The following is a 19,467-nucleotide window of genomic DNA, read 5'->3' as shown; positions in this document are numbered from 1 at the left end:
TAACAATGTACACCTATCACTGTCTGTACGTATGTTTGTGTGCTCTTTATACAGTTTTTATTCTAATTTTCAATTAAGTGGAATAAATAAATTAATTGAAATGCAAAATAAAGTATAAATAGCAGAAGTGAACAAATAGGTTTTCCCTACCAGCAAATATTAATCCAACACCAAATATAAAAGCAGACACTAACCCGCTATAACATCATCACCAATGAATAAATCTCCAAAAGACTGACGAAAACATCAGTGACGTAGCTCTGATATGGACATAGAGGCTTATAAATGACTAAGAACAGCTGCGGATGAAGTATATTATGATTATGATCATATCTCTGTTTTGTTCTGTTGATATGTCATTTTAAATATTAGTAGCTTGAAACTGATGGAAATATGATTGCTATTAGTATGACTACTATTGCGATGGCTGTGCGAGCAGTGCTCATAATATCGAGCGAAAAAAAAAAGGCAGCTGTGAAACATAACCTGGAATATTAAAACAATACCAGGAATATTGATAACAAAACCAACTTAGCTCGGCTCCTTTAGCGCCCCTCACACAGCATGATCTACACTGGCATTTCTCCTCTTGGGTTTTAGGTTTTGAAAAGGGAAAACATTCCACCTCCGTCCAAACCTTTTGGATACCGGGTATCAGATTTACACAATCCATATGCACAATGCTTTGGCCTGTTTCCCTCGCTCGAAAGCTTGACAGAGCTCCTGCATGGGGGTACGATGGCTAAGCCACGATTGGTGAGTGGCGGTTTTTGGGTGTGGCTTAGCGAAGGGTCAATTGAAGCCTGTGAAACTTCAAAATACAAAGAGTTGCTGTAGTCCAGTCTGGACATGTTAAAAATGTTGATGATGGTTTCCAACTCCTTAAAAGACAGAAAAGCCTTCAGTTTAGCAAAGTTTTTTTAATTAATAGAAACCACTTTTGATTACTGATTTATTTGCTTGTCAAACTTTATCTCAGTGTCAAAAATAAATCCCACGACTCTCAGCGTGAATGTGGACCTTAGGCTTAAACCAACCTAGTTGATTAATTGTAGATTCACAGAGACTCAAAGGGCCAAACAGTAGCACTTCAGTTTTTGATTCATTCAAGTGTACAAAAAAAAAATACCCACCAACCTTTCCTTAATTTCAATATAACAGTCAAATAAGGACTGTAAAATCAAGTTTTCCCATTTTTATGGGCATATAAAGCTACACTAGTCTTTCACAGGACATCACTAGTTTCTCACAAGACACCACTAGTCTCTCTCAGACATTACTAGTCTCTCACATGACACCACTGGTCTCTCACAGGACACCACTAGTCTCTCTCAGACATCACTAGTCTCTCACAGGACACCACTAGTCGCTCTCAGACATCAATAGTCTCTCACAGGACACCACTAGTTGCTCTCAGACATCAATAGTCTCTCACAGGACACCACTAGTCTTTCTCAGACATCACTAGTCTCTCACAGGACATTACTAGTTTCTCACAGGGCATCACTAGTTTCTCACAGGACACCTGTAGTCTCTCTCAGACATCACTAGTCTCTCGTAGGACACCACTAGTTGCTCTCAGACATCAATAGTCTCTCACAGGACACCACTAGTCTTTCTCAGACATCACTAGTCTATCACAGGACATTACTGGTTTCTCACAGGGCATCACTAGTTTCTCACAGGACACCTGTAGTCTCTCTCAGACATCACTAGTCTCTCGTAGGACACCACTAGTCGCTCTCAGACATCAATAGTCTCTCACAGGACACCACTAGTCTTTCTCAGACATCACTAGTCTCTCGCAGGACATTACTAGTTTCTCAAAGGGCGTCACTAGTCTCTCACAGGACACCACTAGTCTCTCTCAGACATCACGAGTCTCTTAACATTGTTGTTTTTCTTCATAAGCACCACGGTTCATCATTTTAAAGAACTGGACATCCAGATAATAAACCAAATGAATGATGATGTTGTTTTCTCTGTGTTTCAGGGGTTATCTTTATGCTGGTCTCGAGTTTGGAGCCGAGTGCTACTGTGGCCATAAGATCCAGGCTCCCAATGTCTCAGAGAGTGAATGCAATATGGAATGTAAAGGGGAAAAGAGTAACCTTTGCGGTGGTCCTAATCGACTGTCCATATATAGACTGGAACTGAGCCAGGAGTCAGCCCGCCGATGTGAGTATCCTGAAACACACACGTTTCCAGATACGTTTAACGTTGATGTTAAGTTTGGGCTTATGGTGTTTGCATTTCTACATGATTGTTATCCAACTCTTATTCCCCAGTTTACAGTTATGGTTGGGTTTAGGGGTAGGGAATAGGTATAGTTGATATTTCGAACAAAAATGATTTTCCAGGATCAACATAGATGTTATTACAGGATTGCATCGTAGAAAATCATGACGTGCTACTGCCTTTAGGTTGCTTGGGTAAAGTTTATAATGACATTCACTGACAGCGAATGAGTTTTCTTACCTCTGAAAATACACATTTAGAACACTATTATCGTAATATTACAGACATAATATAATGATGATAATAATAATGATAAATAAAATACAACTCTAATTGCTTCACAAGCATGAGCAAATATTAAAAACATCAAAGTTGGGTACTCAGATATAGAAACGGATATAAATAAATACTTTGTCTTTTAATGTTGACAACACATTGTTGATCATGCTTTATAGTTCTTTTATTGAAAGTATTGAAACATTTTGTCTAATCTGCTGGTATGGAAATGCTTCTGAGGCACAGAGGAGTTCACTGGAGAAGATGGTAACAACCAGTAAGTTGTTGGGAATAGAATTACACTGTAAAAACCCAACAGTCAACTTTATAAAATAAAATTAGTTTATCTAACTCAAAATTTACTGAAAGGTAATTTTACTCATTTCAAAAGAGTTTTGAACTCGGTGATGAAGGCAATAAGTTAGTTAAATTCCTCATTACATCAACTTAAATGGAGTTAATTCACAATACTCATATAGAGGATATTGTGTTCCCAGGTGTGTAAGAAACACAAAAAATTATAATTTATACCCCAAGCAATTAAGTTTTTAAATTCTTCCTTCCTATAGCAGTTGATGGATAATAGACTGGATATTTATTTAGAGAATGGGTATCATGTTTTTTTAATGATTTGATTTGTTTATATATATGCCAAATGTGAAATGTCAGAAGTCTCTGTGAGTCTATGCTGCAAATGAAATTTCCCTACGGGGACACAAAGATAACTAACTAACTAACTAACTAACTAACTAACTAACTAACTAACTAACCAACTAACTAACTAACTAAAATATATTAATTTAATTATGCCATAATTGGTATTGATAGTCTTGCCATTATCTAAGTAACCTATCAAACTACATGGATTTTTATTTTCAAAATTAAAAAAAAATAATTTCAGTTTAATAATATTTGTTTTATTTTTCAAGTAATATTTTTAAGTTCAAAACATAGTGAAATAAAAATGTTTTGGATTAAGAGCTTAACTAAGAAATAATTGAAATGGTTCAGGGTTAAAATACATGGGTTGTTTTGTTATAAACTTCAGGTGTTTTCATGTTTGAGTTGGCCTCTGTGATTTAAGCCCATTTTTCCATTTATTAATAAAATATTGGTCATCACCCTCAATGAGGGTAGTGTGTAAAGACAGCACCTCGGTGGTGTGGTCACGTTAAGGGCATGTTCTGAGTTCAGAATAAAAAGGTTAACTGACAGTGCTGTCTCCTACCTGCGTATTCTGCCTGACAACAGAGACACTCAGAGTTGTGCAGAGTATGGGACATGAGTGTTCTCCTATCTCCAGTTGCCCACGTACAGCAATCGTTACAAAATGCTTTGTACTTTCATGGATATATTTTTTAATTGGACGAACGTTTTATGGGAATTGTTGTTTTGATTAAAGCTATATCTTTGAGTTTAGAACAGAAAGAGAATATAAATTAATTGACTTTCCCCAACATGACAAATATGCTTTTATTTAAAATTATTCTCATGGAGAAAGAAAATATTGTTTAAGGCAAGTTATTTATTTTTCATTGGGTCAAGTGATAAAAAATAGATGTGAACCGTTACCCTACATTTTTTAAATTGAATGAATAATTTTTTTTTTTTTTCAGTGCAGTCAAAATGGTGCTGAAACTTTCAAGGCATGCTGCCAAATACACATACACAATTGTATACTGGCATGCCATTGAGTAGAGCCAGACAGAATCTGTTAACATTTTTTGCTATTTCTGCAGAGAATTTTGTTAAAAATCTGTGGATTTCTGCTGAATGATTTTGGAAGTATCATAACTAAAAACTTAATATGTGAAATAAAAAATAAGACCTTTTTAACTTTTATTTAATGATTACAACACAAATCCAATTTGATCCACTTTATTTGGTAAGTCTCTCACAAAGCAAAGCAAGTTGCTCATGTAATATATACTAAAAGACAGAAAATATTACTTTACACACTGTATTGTAAATAAATTATATGAGTATTTTCATATTAGTCAATAATTATACTGAAATTAATTAAAAAACTGAATGGGACTTCTGCACGTGCAGATTTTGTGTGGGCCTACCAATGAGTTTGCAAAATATATAAAAGCTCGACTGCTGAATAATGCTCCTAATCATCTAAAAAGTCTTGGCTTTTCATTTTGACCCAACTGCACAGAATTAAAAGCCAAAAAAGCGAACGTTATATCTTTTGACCACTAGGTGGCACTGTTCTGAAACTGTACAGATAACCTCAGGTCATTGAGAAGCTTTGCAGAAATAATAAGATAAAGAGATACAGCCTTACGTCCACTTTGGCAGTCTCTGTGTTTAATTTGTTTGCATGTAAATTGAAAATGGATTGACTGAAGTGCTCAACACTCTCAAACAGATGTGGGTAGGATGTGTGAAAAGACTCCTTTTAAAAGACCAAATGATTTCTCACAGGAAACTGTTTAAAGGAAGTTTAAAGATTTATTAGATTGTCAGGAATTAACAACAAACAGTAATTAGCTTTAAGTTAAGTTCAGCTAACTATTAATGTTAATTCATTGAATTATTTCATTACTTATGAATGCTTTTTAAAGTCAAAAGTTGAAAACACAAAGAAGAAATACTGCACACTACCACACTGTTTGCAAAAGTATCAGAATTATGGGCACAAAACCCATACCTGTCAACCCTCCCGTATTTCCCGGGATTCTACCGTATTTTACAGTTATATACCGCTATGATCCCGTTAAGGTATTTTCCCGTATTTCTCACGTATTTTCAGTCTTTCTCTGAAGGGTTCAAATAAACAATAAAGAGTCGATCCTCCCTATACGCAACCCATACCGCCGAACCGCAAGGGGCCGACCCTTGCTCTTAAATGTGAGTCTGTTCTGTGCTTTCGCTTTGTTTAGGCACGAAAACACATTGAAATAAACACAAAAACGGTGCGATTCCCTTCCTTTTCATTACAAGTGTCGTCCCCCATTAATGCAATCCTCAAAACAGTCATATAGAGGTGCATGACTGTCTGCTGACGCGCTCCATATTGATAAACAGACGCTGTTTCCCAAACGGATTCACACTCTGGATTTGAAGCGGAGCAAAAGTCTGGTTTTTGGGTGCGTGTTTGAACAGACATATACACATAATTAATACGATTAATAGCTAAAGATGTTGATCTTGGTGAGTTTTTTTTCCAAACGCAAGTAATTTCGTCCAGTAAAACAGTTAGGAAAGCAGTCGAATGATTTCATTTCAATGTTAGATGTGTGCATTTTTAAAGCGACACCTGTTATTTAATGTAATCAAATGAAAAAAATCTAATTAAGTCATTCATTCGTTGCTCTTTAATCAGAATGTGTACGTTATACAGTGAAGAAACGGCTAATGAGATTTGATTCTATTTCGTTATAATTGCTATTCGTTTTAATAAGCTGAACTGTTTGCTAATTTATTTGCTGCTGATTTATAATATTTATTTTTTTCTTTTGTAAATAATAATAATAATAAAGCATATTACTGACCATTTAACTGTTTATTATTGAAACAGCTCCAAATGAGCATATTACGTAATTTGGGTTTTTTTTTAAGGGGGTCGGTGGAATCCCTTATTATGGTGAGCATATCCCTTATTTTCACATACCAATGTTGACAGGTATGAAATAACCTTCATCAGATATCTACCTTAAAATCTAAAATTGAAAATTTAGAAATTAGACAAGTTGTTTGTCTTGTTTATCTTTTTAATCAAATCTTAATCTCAATCTATAATCAAATCTTTAAATATCAGAGCATAGGGCAAACTGCCATAGAGCTGACAGTGGAGTAATTATCTTAAATAATACCTGAAATGGTTTCTACTATTTGCCTTTTATAAAGATTCAATCAGTCTGCCACATTAGGTATTTTTCATCTCAATAGTTTTGTGTTAATGTGTCATAAACAAGGCTATGGCCAGCATTGTTTAGCTGTTTCTCACAGCATCCATCATCAAAATAGACTATAAATAAAATAATGTTCTTATCCAAATCCAGATCTGTTAGTTGTGACCCACTCCTTTTCCTTGCCCCCACTTCCTCTTTCTTGATTGATAAAAAAGCGAAAACTTGTGACACTTGGCTCTGTGTCACTGAACAAGCATTTTTTTCATGTGACAGGAAGCCTGTATGCGTAAGAGATATTCTGTGGGAACAGAAGCTTTGATCTGCAAGTTAAAAGTTGGAAGAAGTATTTACAAAATATCCTTGTAAAAATATTCAAATAAAACACTTGACAAATAAAATAACTTTTAATAACCCTTAGAGTCGAGTCTGTTTATTTGTCTTTTTTTGTTGTTTTCTCATTTTTTTTTAACACCCAATACATAAAGTCGATACCTCGGAGGAGACCCACAGAAATATAACACACTGGAGGGATAACAACAACAAGAAAACCTCATTTACACACACAACACAGGAAAACACACTCCACAACAAGTGTTGCAAATAATTATTCATATTATAATATCACTATAAATGTAATATATAATTTAATTGTTTTCATTTTCTTTTTGAGACTGCATAACACCAGTGTTGTAACTGCAATTTAGTTCGGAATCAATAATTGGTGCAGTGAGCCTGATTTTAGATACCATCAAAGGAACTGTTTATAATTTAGAGCAATTGTCACAACACTTTATTGTTAATATGAAAAATGAATCAGTTCTTATATAACTTATACATGATTATAGTCTTTATAAGTTGTAACTGTTAGAAGTAACTTCCTGCCACTGATTATAAGGCCACCAAGAGTATGTAGTGTTTGCACATGCTTACAGCTATTTTGCTTTTGTTTGTAATAATGTTTAGTATGATTATTTTGGTGAATCGTCATGTGCTCATGAAAATGTTGACGTGGCTCATTACATGGATCTGGTATGTGTCCCTGTTTGTGTTCGCTTTTTGAAAATGTCTTCTTTATTTAGAACAGTGATCACCAAACCTGTTCCTGTAGGTCCAGTGTCCTGCAGATTTTAGCTCCAACCCTAATCAAACACACAGGTATACTTGAAACATCCAGGCAGGTGTGTTCAGGCAAGTTGGAGCTACACCCTGCAGGGACACCGGCCCTCCAGGGCTGAGATTGTTGACTCCTGATTCAGAACAATAGCTCATTTGACTCAGGATGTTTACAAGTGTTTACAAAATCTGAACTCCAGTACTTCTATTCTCCCCACTATTGTCACTTTACATTGTCTCGCCTTGATTTAGCTTATTATTCTTTCTGGATCTACCTGTGAGCATAGTCTATTTGAATACAAAAAAGTGGGGCAAAAAATGGTGTGGGATTTATAAAAACAATTTCATAAATAATTACAAAGAAGTTTAACGTCATTACATAACTAGTGGACTGTATGACTATTATTAATACTAGTACTAACGGGAGTTAGTTAGTTGCAAGGAATCAAACAGTCTGTCTAAAGGGCATCGTCAAAATAAACAGAAAATCAACAGAACTGTAATTTCAGTTCCCGTTAAGCCTTCGCCTGTAAGATGGGCTTTTTATGTCCGTTCAAATGTATTAAACTTGCACCTACTTGCTTTGAATTTAACACCATAAACTCTTCTGAGACATCTCTCATCTGACATACTGTTAAACCTCAAAACCAACACAGCTCAATTCTTAGAACACCCTTGCATTGAGCTGATGTGGTTTTCACTGGCAAGTGCAAAACACATTTGAAAATACTAAAAGTTGTTTGGTTTATCATTATTATCTATTTTAAATGTTATCTCATTTGTATAAGACATACATTTGTATCAAAATTGTCCTAATATACTACTAATAAGACATTAAAAGGGCAACTATTATGCAAAAATCACTTTTATGAGAGGTTTAAGCACAGTTGTGTGGCAACAGTGTGCAAACATAGCCAGCCTCTAAGGCTAAAAATCTATGGATTTTATGTTTTTAACCACACTTTAGTCTGCAGAAACACTTTGACTGTCATTCTCCTTTTGTGCATGTCATCAGAGGGGAAAAGCCCTGCACATTAGTAATGATCTCTCCCTCATTAGCATAAACTGCCCTGAATGAGAAGCAGCCATTAGAGTTTTAGCGATGTACCTGCTGAAGATTATGTCAGCGATTAAGAGGCACAGTAAATGTGGAGTTTTAGGATGTACTTATGAACACTGTAGTTTCCATAGACTTTCTTCTACTGAGTCACTTTTTTCGACATTTACAGTTTATAACAGAGATAACATTAGACCTGTTTTAATTCTGCTACTACACATAGACATGTGTAGCTCCACTTCCCTTTTAAAGAGCACAGTCTGATTTCATTTTAAAGTGACATCAAATAGACAGAAATTGGCTTATATTTTCTACTAGATTCATGCCAGGTGATTGGCTGGGCCAGTCTAGCAGCTTTATTTTCATTTTCTGAAACACGTTTGGGATTGTTGTCTTTCATCTTCATCATCCCTGTAATGTAGGTATAGGTCGTTTTCACATGATGTCATTGATGATGCGTGAAATTCAGATGGAGAGCAGGAAGTGATTCCTCTAAATAAGAATCGCTATCCGAATGTCAAAATGCTTATGCTTTAAGTTTTTTATAATTATATATCGGCCTAAATGAGAAACGGCGAACAGCTTATAGACTTCCAAACGGAAGAAAAGGCAGGATGTAATAAACATTTATTAAGTGCATGTGTGTGTTTTTGAACTAGATAGTAAAGTGTATAGTGTGTACAACTCCTTGTTAATGTATGCTATTGAATACTGAAGCTAGTAAACCGATAAACTGTTATAAATACTGTAATGTTAGTGTAAACTGTGGTGCATTGTGATTATAGCGTAGAAAACTGAAGCCTTCTAAATAATTTGTTTATTACTACAGTTGTGTTGTACCACAGCAACAATATAATTACCACGACAGTTTAATTCAAGTAATTATCAGTAGTATGCTTCCAAACATTATAGTATTTACTTTAATGTTTTCATGTATTCCCAGAGATGGGTTGCGGCTGGAAGGGCATCCGCTGCTTAAAAACTTGCTGGATAAGTTAGCGGTTCATTCCGCTGTGGCAACCCTGGAATAATAAAACGACTAAGCCAACAAGAAAATGAATGAATGAATGAATGTTTTCATGTAACGTAATTATACAGTATCTACCGCCTCGATGACAGGCTAATATATTTTACTTCAGTAGAAAACTTGTCCCTCTTCATGATATAAGGATCATGCTCAACGTTTGTGGTTATTTTCTATTTATATGTCCTTTAAAATATGGTATAAATTGCAAATATACTGAATTCTGTATATACAGAAGTCTCCCATTCAGTTTTTTACTTCCTGCCCTCCATCTGAATTTCATGCATCACCAGAACCATGTGATTGTAAACAACCTATTGGCACTGCAGCAGCTAATATCCATTTACACTGGCGAGGGGCATGCTTCTTTCTAAAAACTGAGAGATTTAAGCTTTCCACTTGTCTGAGCTTTCCATGCCTTTTTGTACCTCCCTTTCTTTATGTGTTCAATATTTTTCCTTTGTCATTTCATTTTGCACTTAATTTAATAACTTAATTTTTAAATTAATTAGTTATTTTTTTATTTGTATGGATTGAGTATTTGGTTGTTACTCAAATCTGGTGAAAGTCAAAAGAAGGATTATTTTTAGTCATATTTTGATTCATAACTTAAACAAGTCACTCTATGTACATTGTTTTTTTTTTTCCTCAGATGGAAGTGCCATCTTCAAGGGATGTTTCAGAAGGCCAGACAATGTGACGCTGGCTCTACCTGCCAGTGCTGTAATGCAAAACATGTCCGTGGACAAGTGTGTTGACATGTGCACAGAGAAAGTGAGTATTCGTGCACAACCTGCATTTGCCATCTCTCAAACCACCATGTTGGCTTCTGACTGATTGGGTCTGTTCTTTCTGTCTGGCACAGGAATTCTCTTTGGCTGCTTTGGCTGGTGATAAATGTCACTGTGGGTTTCCAACTCCACTGTTCAACCTTCACGAGCATGAAGACGAGGAGCTGTGTCTTCACCGATGCACAGGAGAAGACTTTGAGAGCTGCGGAAACAGAGACTTCTTTGTAGTTTATCAGACACAAGTGCAAGGTAAGACATGCATTCACACCCTAATCATTTCAGCAATAATTATAATAACTAATTGTAAATACCAAAATTAAAACACGTGATGTTTAACCTTGTGGTATTTATGTCCACAGACTATGCTTAATATGGTAAATGTCTAAATAAAGCTGCGTCTGGGAGTGTAAGAAACACGATATATAGGTGAATTACCATGTTTGTAAACATTCAGGAAGTGTGTGCATGGAGGTGGCGGAAAAAAAACAGTAGCACATTTACAGCAAGTGAATGACATCTGATGCGGTGCAGAGTTTGTTGTTGTCTTAGAAATAAGATATATTTATCACATATTATATATATTATTTGCATAATGCTTTCAGCATATCATAACAGCTTGTCACCCAGTGATAAGCACAGAGATTCGGCAAAATTAACGTTAAAGTGAGCAGTGTTTATCTGACAGGTCCGTTTGCGATAGCACCCTCTCAATGAATATTGGATAAGACAAAATGACTAAGCATCCAGCCCAAAATATACACTCATTGAAGCTCTAAGTGATTTTACAAGAGAGAAGTTAAAGGCCTACAAGTCTTTGGATGTCAACAATTTTTCTCTGTGTGGTCATGTGCCTGAAATAATGTTCTAATGATCTAGGTTGCAAAATCCAAAGTGCATGGCTCAAAAGCATGGAAAAATGTGCTCTGTGCCCTTGCGCACGGTCAAACAGGGTTTTGCTTATTCTCTTTATGAGTTGTGGGTGTGATTTGAGCATAACCTGCATTAAACCAATCAGAGACTCTTTTCCCATTCCCTTTAAGAGTCTGTTGCACTGCGCCATGGCGCATTTGCTATTTACATGGTGGACTTTGTAAGTGGAAAAACTGAATGCTTCACTACCAAAAAAACAGTTAAACAGATCATCTGCAGTGCAAGTATAAAGAACAAGCCTCCTTCATTCGTCCTCTTTACTTTTGTGGCTAAGGAAACGGTGTTGTATTCACTCCAATGAAAACATCCATTAGCCTACGTATTTAATTTAGTTTGTTAAACGCAAAGATTAGTTTCAAAACTATTTCTAAATTCAGTTCTAATTTCCAACAAACAAATAAGCAAACAATAATAACAAATTATGGTCAAAAAACGGAGTTATATCCAAAAACACATCTTATTCTTATGCCCCATATGGTGATGCATACATCTACAAAACCCGACAGGTGGGCAAATCTAAACTTTTTTTTTATAAAAACAAATATAATTATGAACATAATAAATAATACTGCTAATAATGACATTGTAATAAAAATACAAATTGTCATGAATAAACTGAAAAAGCCCGCCGGGACATGAAGAAGGCATGGAGGAAGTGGTTTTTACATCCATGTAGTAAATACTAAATTTAATCCTTTATTTTTTTTCATATGTAAATATATTTGTGTATTGCTCTGCATTCTGTGTGCAATAAGCATTTGAACCTGCATAGGCACATGACTAACACACTCTACGCTGGACATTAGACGAGCTTTACTTGGTTAATGACGCAGTCTATTTCAGTTTCTCAAAATAGCAAAGCTCCAACAATGCGCCTTAACACTCCTCCTTTATAGATTGGCACACCCATGAGTCTACAATGTGGCGCAAATGGATTTGCTGTTTAAACAACGTGGTGCAAAATGTGAAAATTAGGCTTGTGCTGGTCTGAAAATAGCAGCAAATCACACCAAACACATCTTGCGCCTCATTGCGCCAGGTGAATGATAGGGCATAAAACGTTTTTCTGAAGAGCGTAGTGAAAAAAACTGGAAGTAATCAGCTATAGGTTTGTATCCAAAGTTGTTAAGTAACTTTGTGCACAAAATAAGAATAAATGAAATAAAAAACATTCACAAATAAATTCTGTTTTCACCCATGGGTTCGAGAGTAAACATAGTCACTTCTTGGGACACTATAGTGATATATGAATAGCAAAAATTAACTAATTGCAAGCTAAGAAACCACTTTTCTCTATTTAGTCCTCCATAGTAAATAAGTTACACATTAAACATCAAACAAATCATGAACTCAGTTATTTATCTTGTGTTTGGAAGCAGATGCCTAATGTTTGTAATGATGACAGTGGATGGTGTTTGCAGAATAATTACAAAGACATTTGAGATAATGTAGGGTGAGAGTAGATCACTGGTTAGTCTAGGTATCAATCTAATCATCTCTTGAGGCAAAGTCACCTGACTTTTGATGCATATCAAAGAGTTTGTGTGGTAAATGCATTTCCATCATAGTGTTTGCACCAATTTATTGTCTACAGATTTCAAACACTTTTAGAAACATCTTCAACAGTAGGAGGATCCTGAAACTGTGTGCTCAGACTAACACTAACTAGAACAGGCATGTCAGGGCTTTACAGATTAAAAAAAAAACCTTGACCTTTGTCACTTTAGCACATTGTACTATGTGTGATGAGCTCTAAGTGAAAATGTATGGCCGCTTATCACTTTTCACGAGGTTGATCATCGTGTTTGCAAAAATGTACACTTCCTCTACAGTTCGCTGTCACTTTAAGCGAACAAGTGAGACCCTTTACAGTTTTTTTTTTTTTTACAGTGGATAAATGTGATGACTCTCTATATGCATTTGCAATTAAATTGAAATCATAAATATTATGCATTTAACTGCATCTGTTAATGAGTTCAGTAAAAGCACACTTAAGTGATACTTAAATCAGGCTGCTGTATTTGCTCTGCAACCAAAGGATTTTTTTTAATGAAATGAAAGAAAATATGCAGTGAGCCACAAAACCACGTAAAGCTACTGTTGACTTTGATGAAGAGGGAAATGAAAGCTTTTGAGAAGAAGTGTTGCAAGTTCAGGATAAGTTAATCAGTTGGAGAATACTGTGATTATTGAAAAATGCTTGTGTGTGCGACCCTGGATGAAGTTGCATCATCTATTTCAGAGAAAAATAGCATCAAAGTTGTGTAGCCATAAAAAATGACTCTAACACTTTATTTTAGGGTTCTATTAGTTCATGTTAGTTTATGCATTGAACATGAACATGAACAAACAATAAACAATACATTTATTAGTTACAGTTCATGTGTGTTATTTATTTATGTGTGTTAACGTTAGTTACTGAAAATACAGTTGTTCATTGTTAGTTCATGTTAACTCACAATACATGAACTAATGTTAACAAGAATGAATTTAAATGTTAATAATGCATTAGTAAATGTACTATTATTAATAAATGCTGTACAAGTATCGTTCATGATTAGTTCAGGTTTACATTACTTAATGAAATCTTATTGTAAAGTGTGACCAAATGCTGAAAACTCGACGTCACGTTGTACACGCCGGTACAGACAGCCAGTCTACACGCTGGAATACACACAAGGATCTAATCACCATGACGCAGCTTCATAATTTGTTTTCAAACCGGAAGAACAAATTTGCTCAAAATAATGCAAAAACACCCAATTTTTACTTTTTAGTGAAATATATGTGTCCTAATAGGGTTTTTAGCAGCGAGGGACATATATATGACTGTCAACATCTCAAAAACTGTTTTGTTGTTTCGTGAACCTTGATACAGTATGTTAACCTTAAAATGTTTGCTTATATTGTTATTAATATGAATTATTATTCAAAGTATCTTCTAAATGAACAGTATTTAGATGTTAAACAACTCATTGTTTTTAAATTTGAATAATTAGAGTGGCCTTCAATGATTAAAGTATAATTCTCACCTTTTACTCCATTTTCTTATCAAAGTGCAAACTCGTTTCATTTCCCTCTCAGTCTGAAGGTCATCTGCCTGTGGTTCAGATTCACACTGGTCATCATGTACTTTTCTAGACTAAATCTGAAATGTAAGCAAGACAACATCTGAAAAGCTGATCCAGATTGTTTACAGAAACGGTTTGTTTCACTTCATTAAAACAACAGCACATGTGCAGGGTGATGTGTGCATGAACTCTTCTCTACATTTACCACACTGCTCACAAAGCCTTTTCCTATTTTTGACTATTTGTGTGGGTTTTAGTACACTTATGTGAGCTTTGATTGAGAGACCGTTGAACTCAGAATTAATAGCCCCCTTTGATTTTTTTTTCTTTTTTTAAATATTTCCTAAATTATGTTTAACAGAGCAAGGAAATTTTCACAGTATGTCTAATAATATTTTTTCTTCTGGAGAAAGTCTTATTTGTTTTATTTCAGCTTTAATAAAAGCAGTTTTATTTTAAAAAATCATTATAAAGTCAAAAGTATTAGCCCCTTTAAACTATATTTTGTTTTAACAGTCTAAAGAACATGCCACTGTTATACAACAACTTGCTTAATTACCCTAATCTACCTAGTTAACCTAATTAACCTTAAGCCTTTAAATATCACTTTAAGCTGTTTAGAAGTGTCTTAAAAAATATCTAGTCAAATATTATGTACTATCATCATGGCAAAAGATAAAAGAAATCAATTATTAGAAATAAATTATTAAAAATATTATGTTTAGAAATGTGTTGAAAAAAAATATTTGCAGTTAAACAGAAATTGGGGAAAGAAATACACACAGGGGTCTAATAATTCAGTAATGCTAATAATTCTGACTTCAACTATATATGTAATTCAATATCTTCATGTTTGGTCAATATGATCTGATATTTAGATTGTGTTTTCTTTATCTCTACAGATAACCGATGTATGGATCGGCGCTTTTTACCTACTCGTTCCAAGCACCTAATGGCACTAGCTAGTTTTCCCGGAGCGGGCAACACCTGGGCCCGTCACCTTATTGAGCTGGCCACAGGTTACTACACCGGCAGTTACTATTTTGATGGCTCACTCTACAACAAAGGTCAACTACTCAAAAAGTTTTTGGTTTTCTCAAAAGCCATCTATTGTCTCATGTTCACTCATGGTGGTTTGATCTCTCTGCATGTGCAGGTTTCAAAGGGGAGCGAGATCACTGGCGCAGTGGCAGGACTATATGCATCAAGACCCATGAGAGCGGCAAGAAGGAGATTGAGACTTTTGATGCCAGCATCCTCATGATCCGCAACCCTTATAAAGCCCTCATGGCGGAATTTAACAGAAAGTATGGCGGCCATATTGGATTTGCCTCTCAAGCTCACTGGAGGGGAAAAGGTGAGAGATGAGAGCTTGTCCTAAAATCTAGTTATTGCACTTAATTAGTGTATTTTAGTTCTGAACAATTTCAGAAATAAATCAAATAGCGCTATTTTTAACCAGTATTGCGATTATGAATATGTACTTTCTTCAAATCTCTTCTTTTTTATTTTAGGACTAACAGAAATCATTATAAAATAGCCAACAAAACATCAGTGTGTTGTGTGGTTAACCCTTTTACATGTACGATCACACTGGTGTGATTAGAGCGTTCAGAGCGCACATCATCAACTGCTAAATTTCAAATATGACGGTGCGCGCTGAGGCACACAAAGAGTGCTTGCAAGGTTTGTACAATGCATGCGGATGTCTATGGAGACTGCAATAATTATTATTTTATTTTCAATAAAACTGGACGAGGTGCTATGTTCACGCAAGATACACAATACACCAACCCTAAACCTAACCCATAATGGTAATGTAAAAATATTATTTGTTGAACCGTGTCACAAAAAGTATACTATATTGACATGAGTATCCTCAGCTGTATCCCAACTAGACTTAAGCACGCTGCAGGAGATGCAGCTGAGGACACTCATGTCACTATAGCAGAATTTTTGTGACACTGTAAAACAAATATTATTTTTACATTACCATTAGGGTTGGGTTTAGGGTTGAGGTAGGGGTAAATGCTAATAAAATACAATTAATGCATATTTTAAGAAGTAATATAAATACATCTTGGTAACTTGGTAATACATCTTGATCGCAGCTCTATCCTTTCTAGCAACAAGGGCGGCGCCCATTACCCATCATATTACAAAAAATATGATTATTATTAAGCTGTTTAAAAGACAAAAATATATTTTCTATCACATATTTGAGAATCGGATTATCAAAAATTTCACAATATAATTAGAACATTTGTCAATATTTACAGAAAAAGGCGAAAAGAAGCAAAATACTATACATACCTAGATCATAATGGCTGGTGGGTCACATGATAAACTTGAACTTAAGAACTTTAGAGCGCAATGGATTCTAAGTAACGGTCCCTAAATTAAACCTCACACAGGAGGGTCAGCTGGAGTATTTAAAACTCGCATGTGAAATGGTTAATAACTATCTTCCTAAAATAAATGAAAAAAGCAATTAAGCTATGTTTAATTAGCTAAAATGGCCTCAGTTATACAGTTTTGCACCATGAATGATCAAGCTGATCGAAACAACATGGCAACACATTCTGTTTCTTAATTTTGATACATTACTGGAGTGCCCTGTGCATATATAGGCATGTAGTATTCGTATTGTGTAGTTCTATACTGCATGCATCAGGGAGGTGCTATGTGCTTAATTTTTTTAAAAAGTGGAGTGTTCTTTTAACTCAACCATGAATCTATACAAGTGTACTGGTAACCTTACTGTCTGTGAAGAATGTGGGAACACATTCAGCCCCATCAGCCACTCAATAAGTAGACTCCATTGTGTAAACTTTGACTGACATAAAGTGGCCTAATTTAGCTAATAATTTGATCAAACAAAGCAATGGAACAGATAAAGAGTGTGTGCGGCTGGACAAACTGTTATAGTTATTTTGTTGATATCCTGAAGAATACAGTTTTAGGGTGTATTCACACATAGTATATGGCTTGATACTCCCTTCACACTGCCTGGGTGTGAAGTGGCAATGACGGGGGTGGACGCCTTTTCAATTGTGTATGTTTTGTCCACATCACTCACACACTCCATTGCCTTCAGAGGAAGAAAGTGTGTGTGTGTGTGTATATATATATATATATATATATATATATATATATATATATATATATATATATATATATATATATATATATATATATATATATATATATATATATATATATATATATATATATATACAGGATGTTCAGGATTTGTGCAAGAAACTTATTCATCCATTCTTTGCATTCAAAGTATTGGATTAACTGCAAAGATTTAAAGATGTGGATTTGATGTATGTAGTGTCATGCCTCATACCCATATCAAACACACCTGCCTGTTATTATCACGTGGTGTTCAAGTCCTAATTAATTGGTTCAGGTGTGATATGGGTAGCAACTGAAATCTGCAGGCTCTCCAGAAACAGGGTTGGCCACCCCTGTCTTAAGCTGCGTCCCAAATCGCATACTTATGCACTATTCTACGCCATTTTGTAGTATAAATAGTGTAAGTAGTGTGTTCACACTGAAAACTCTAAAAATAATAAGTGCACTTTAATTACCCGGATAATGCAGTCATTCAGCCGCTAAAATGAAGTGTGTGATGGACACTTCACGCACTCAACGACCGCAGGTTTGCTTACGTAGCGGAAGGGGCGGAGCTATCAGACGCACATGTTGAATAACTTTATTTATTTTGGATGGTGAAAGCAAAATTCTTCTACGAGAGTGATTTTAGCGCCTCCCGATGGTTAATGTGGTAATACTCACGGCAGGTATTATCTGATAATTCGGTCGTTTATTTCACTGATTTGGCGACCGTCAAACGTCATCAGGGAAACGGTTTGAATTTCCGCTTAGTAAAAACACATTAGTGTGCCATTTGGGACGACACTACATACATATACTATCCTGTTGAGTGTGTAAGTGCATAAGTACATAGTGCATAAGTGCATAGTGTATAGTGTGCCATTTGGGACGCAGCTGTAGTCTTGTCAAGTCTTAAAATGCCTTTTTTATACTGAATACCAGTATTTTGCAAAATAGTTAGAAAATTATTATGCACTTTCATCAAGACAAAGAAAAAAAAATTAGTTGACTTGAAATGAGTTAATAAAACTATTATTACATTTACAAATGTCTACTCCTCCGTTAAACAACACTTGGAAGATAGTATTTATGAAAATTAAAATTTCACTCAAGGGCTTATAATTTTGACTTTAACTGTATATCCAATAAACAAAATAGTAATTTTTCATAAAAACATAATCTTTTAACTTTCTTATTTTCTACAGTTACATATTGATCATTTCTGCCATTACAATCTGTCCCTCATTATATATCTGAATCTATCAATCATGTATATAGACTTTGATTTGGTGTTTACATATCGTCAAGTAATTTTATGGTTTCCTTGCTACAGTGTAACGACTCATATTATAATGCTTAATAATAAGTATTTAATAATAAATTATTTGAACTGTACTGTGTACTATAGTACAGGTCTAACAAGGAAACTAGTATTTATAGTTATCTTTCAGTATTAAATGAAATGCAGAGCTCATCTAAATACACTAAGGTGTTAAATACACTATGGTGTTAAAGTCAGCGCCAGTGGTCACTATGGTGTTAAAACACTTCTCTTTTATACTTGATGTTGACGTTATTTTGAGGGTAAATCTGCTGTACTGCGGTCAGAAGTGTGCACTCATCAGACACACCAAAAAAACATGACTAGCTTGTGTTTCTGTTTCCTTTTTTTTACTTTGTGTGAATATTACTTTTGTGTGAATAACCTGAAGACTGATGCAGAGAAACTGCTTTTGCTCATGCTACTGGCGTTTACATTTTGGGTGGTCAATGGTTGTAAAAAACTTGCAGTTACCCTGTTTCCTTGCCATTAATGTAATTTCCTAAACTAATGATGTGAACTACTGTATTGTATGAAGATTTTGCAAAGCTGTCTTTACCCCAGCACAGTCCACATTTAAGCAACGACTGCTCTTGTTCTCCTTTGTGACACTGTGGTGTTTTTCAAAATGACCACTATTTGATCTGTTTGTTTTTG

General features: G+C 35.0%; 2 protein-coding genes across 2 annotated transcripts in view; one reads left to right on the top strand and one right to left on the bottom strand.

Annotated features, from left to right (window-relative positions):
* Positions 1 to 19,467, bottom strand: part of sgsm1a (small G protein signaling modulator 1a) — a 766,057-nt gene that overhangs the window by 36,408 nt on the left and 710,182 nt on the right. The gene's annotated exons all lie outside the window — the stretch shown is intronic.
* Positions 1 to 19,467, top strand: part of wscd2 (WSC domain sialate O sulfotransferase 2) — a 52,295-nt gene that overhangs the window by 29,242 nt on the left and 3,586 nt on the right. The window contains 5 exon segments of the mRNA NM_001109769.1: positions 1,994 to 2,178; positions 10,224 to 10,345; positions 10,437 to 10,611; positions 15,266 to 15,430; positions 15,520 to 15,720. Of these exon segments, the coding sequence (NP_001103239.1) occupies positions 1,994 to 2,178; positions 10,224 to 10,345; positions 10,437 to 10,611; positions 15,266 to 15,430; positions 15,520 to 15,720 (848 nt within the window).

Source organism: Danio rerio, chromosome 5 (assembly GCF_052040795.2).
Source record: "Danio rerio strain M-AB ecotype USA chromosome 5, GRCz13ab, whole genome shotgun sequence".
Classification (NCBI taxonomy): domain Eukaryota; kingdom Metazoa; phylum Chordata; class Actinopteri; order Cypriniformes; family Danionidae; genus Danio; species Danio rerio.
Note: the sequence above shows the minus strand (reverse complement) of the source record. Positions and strands in the feature narration are given on the sequence as shown.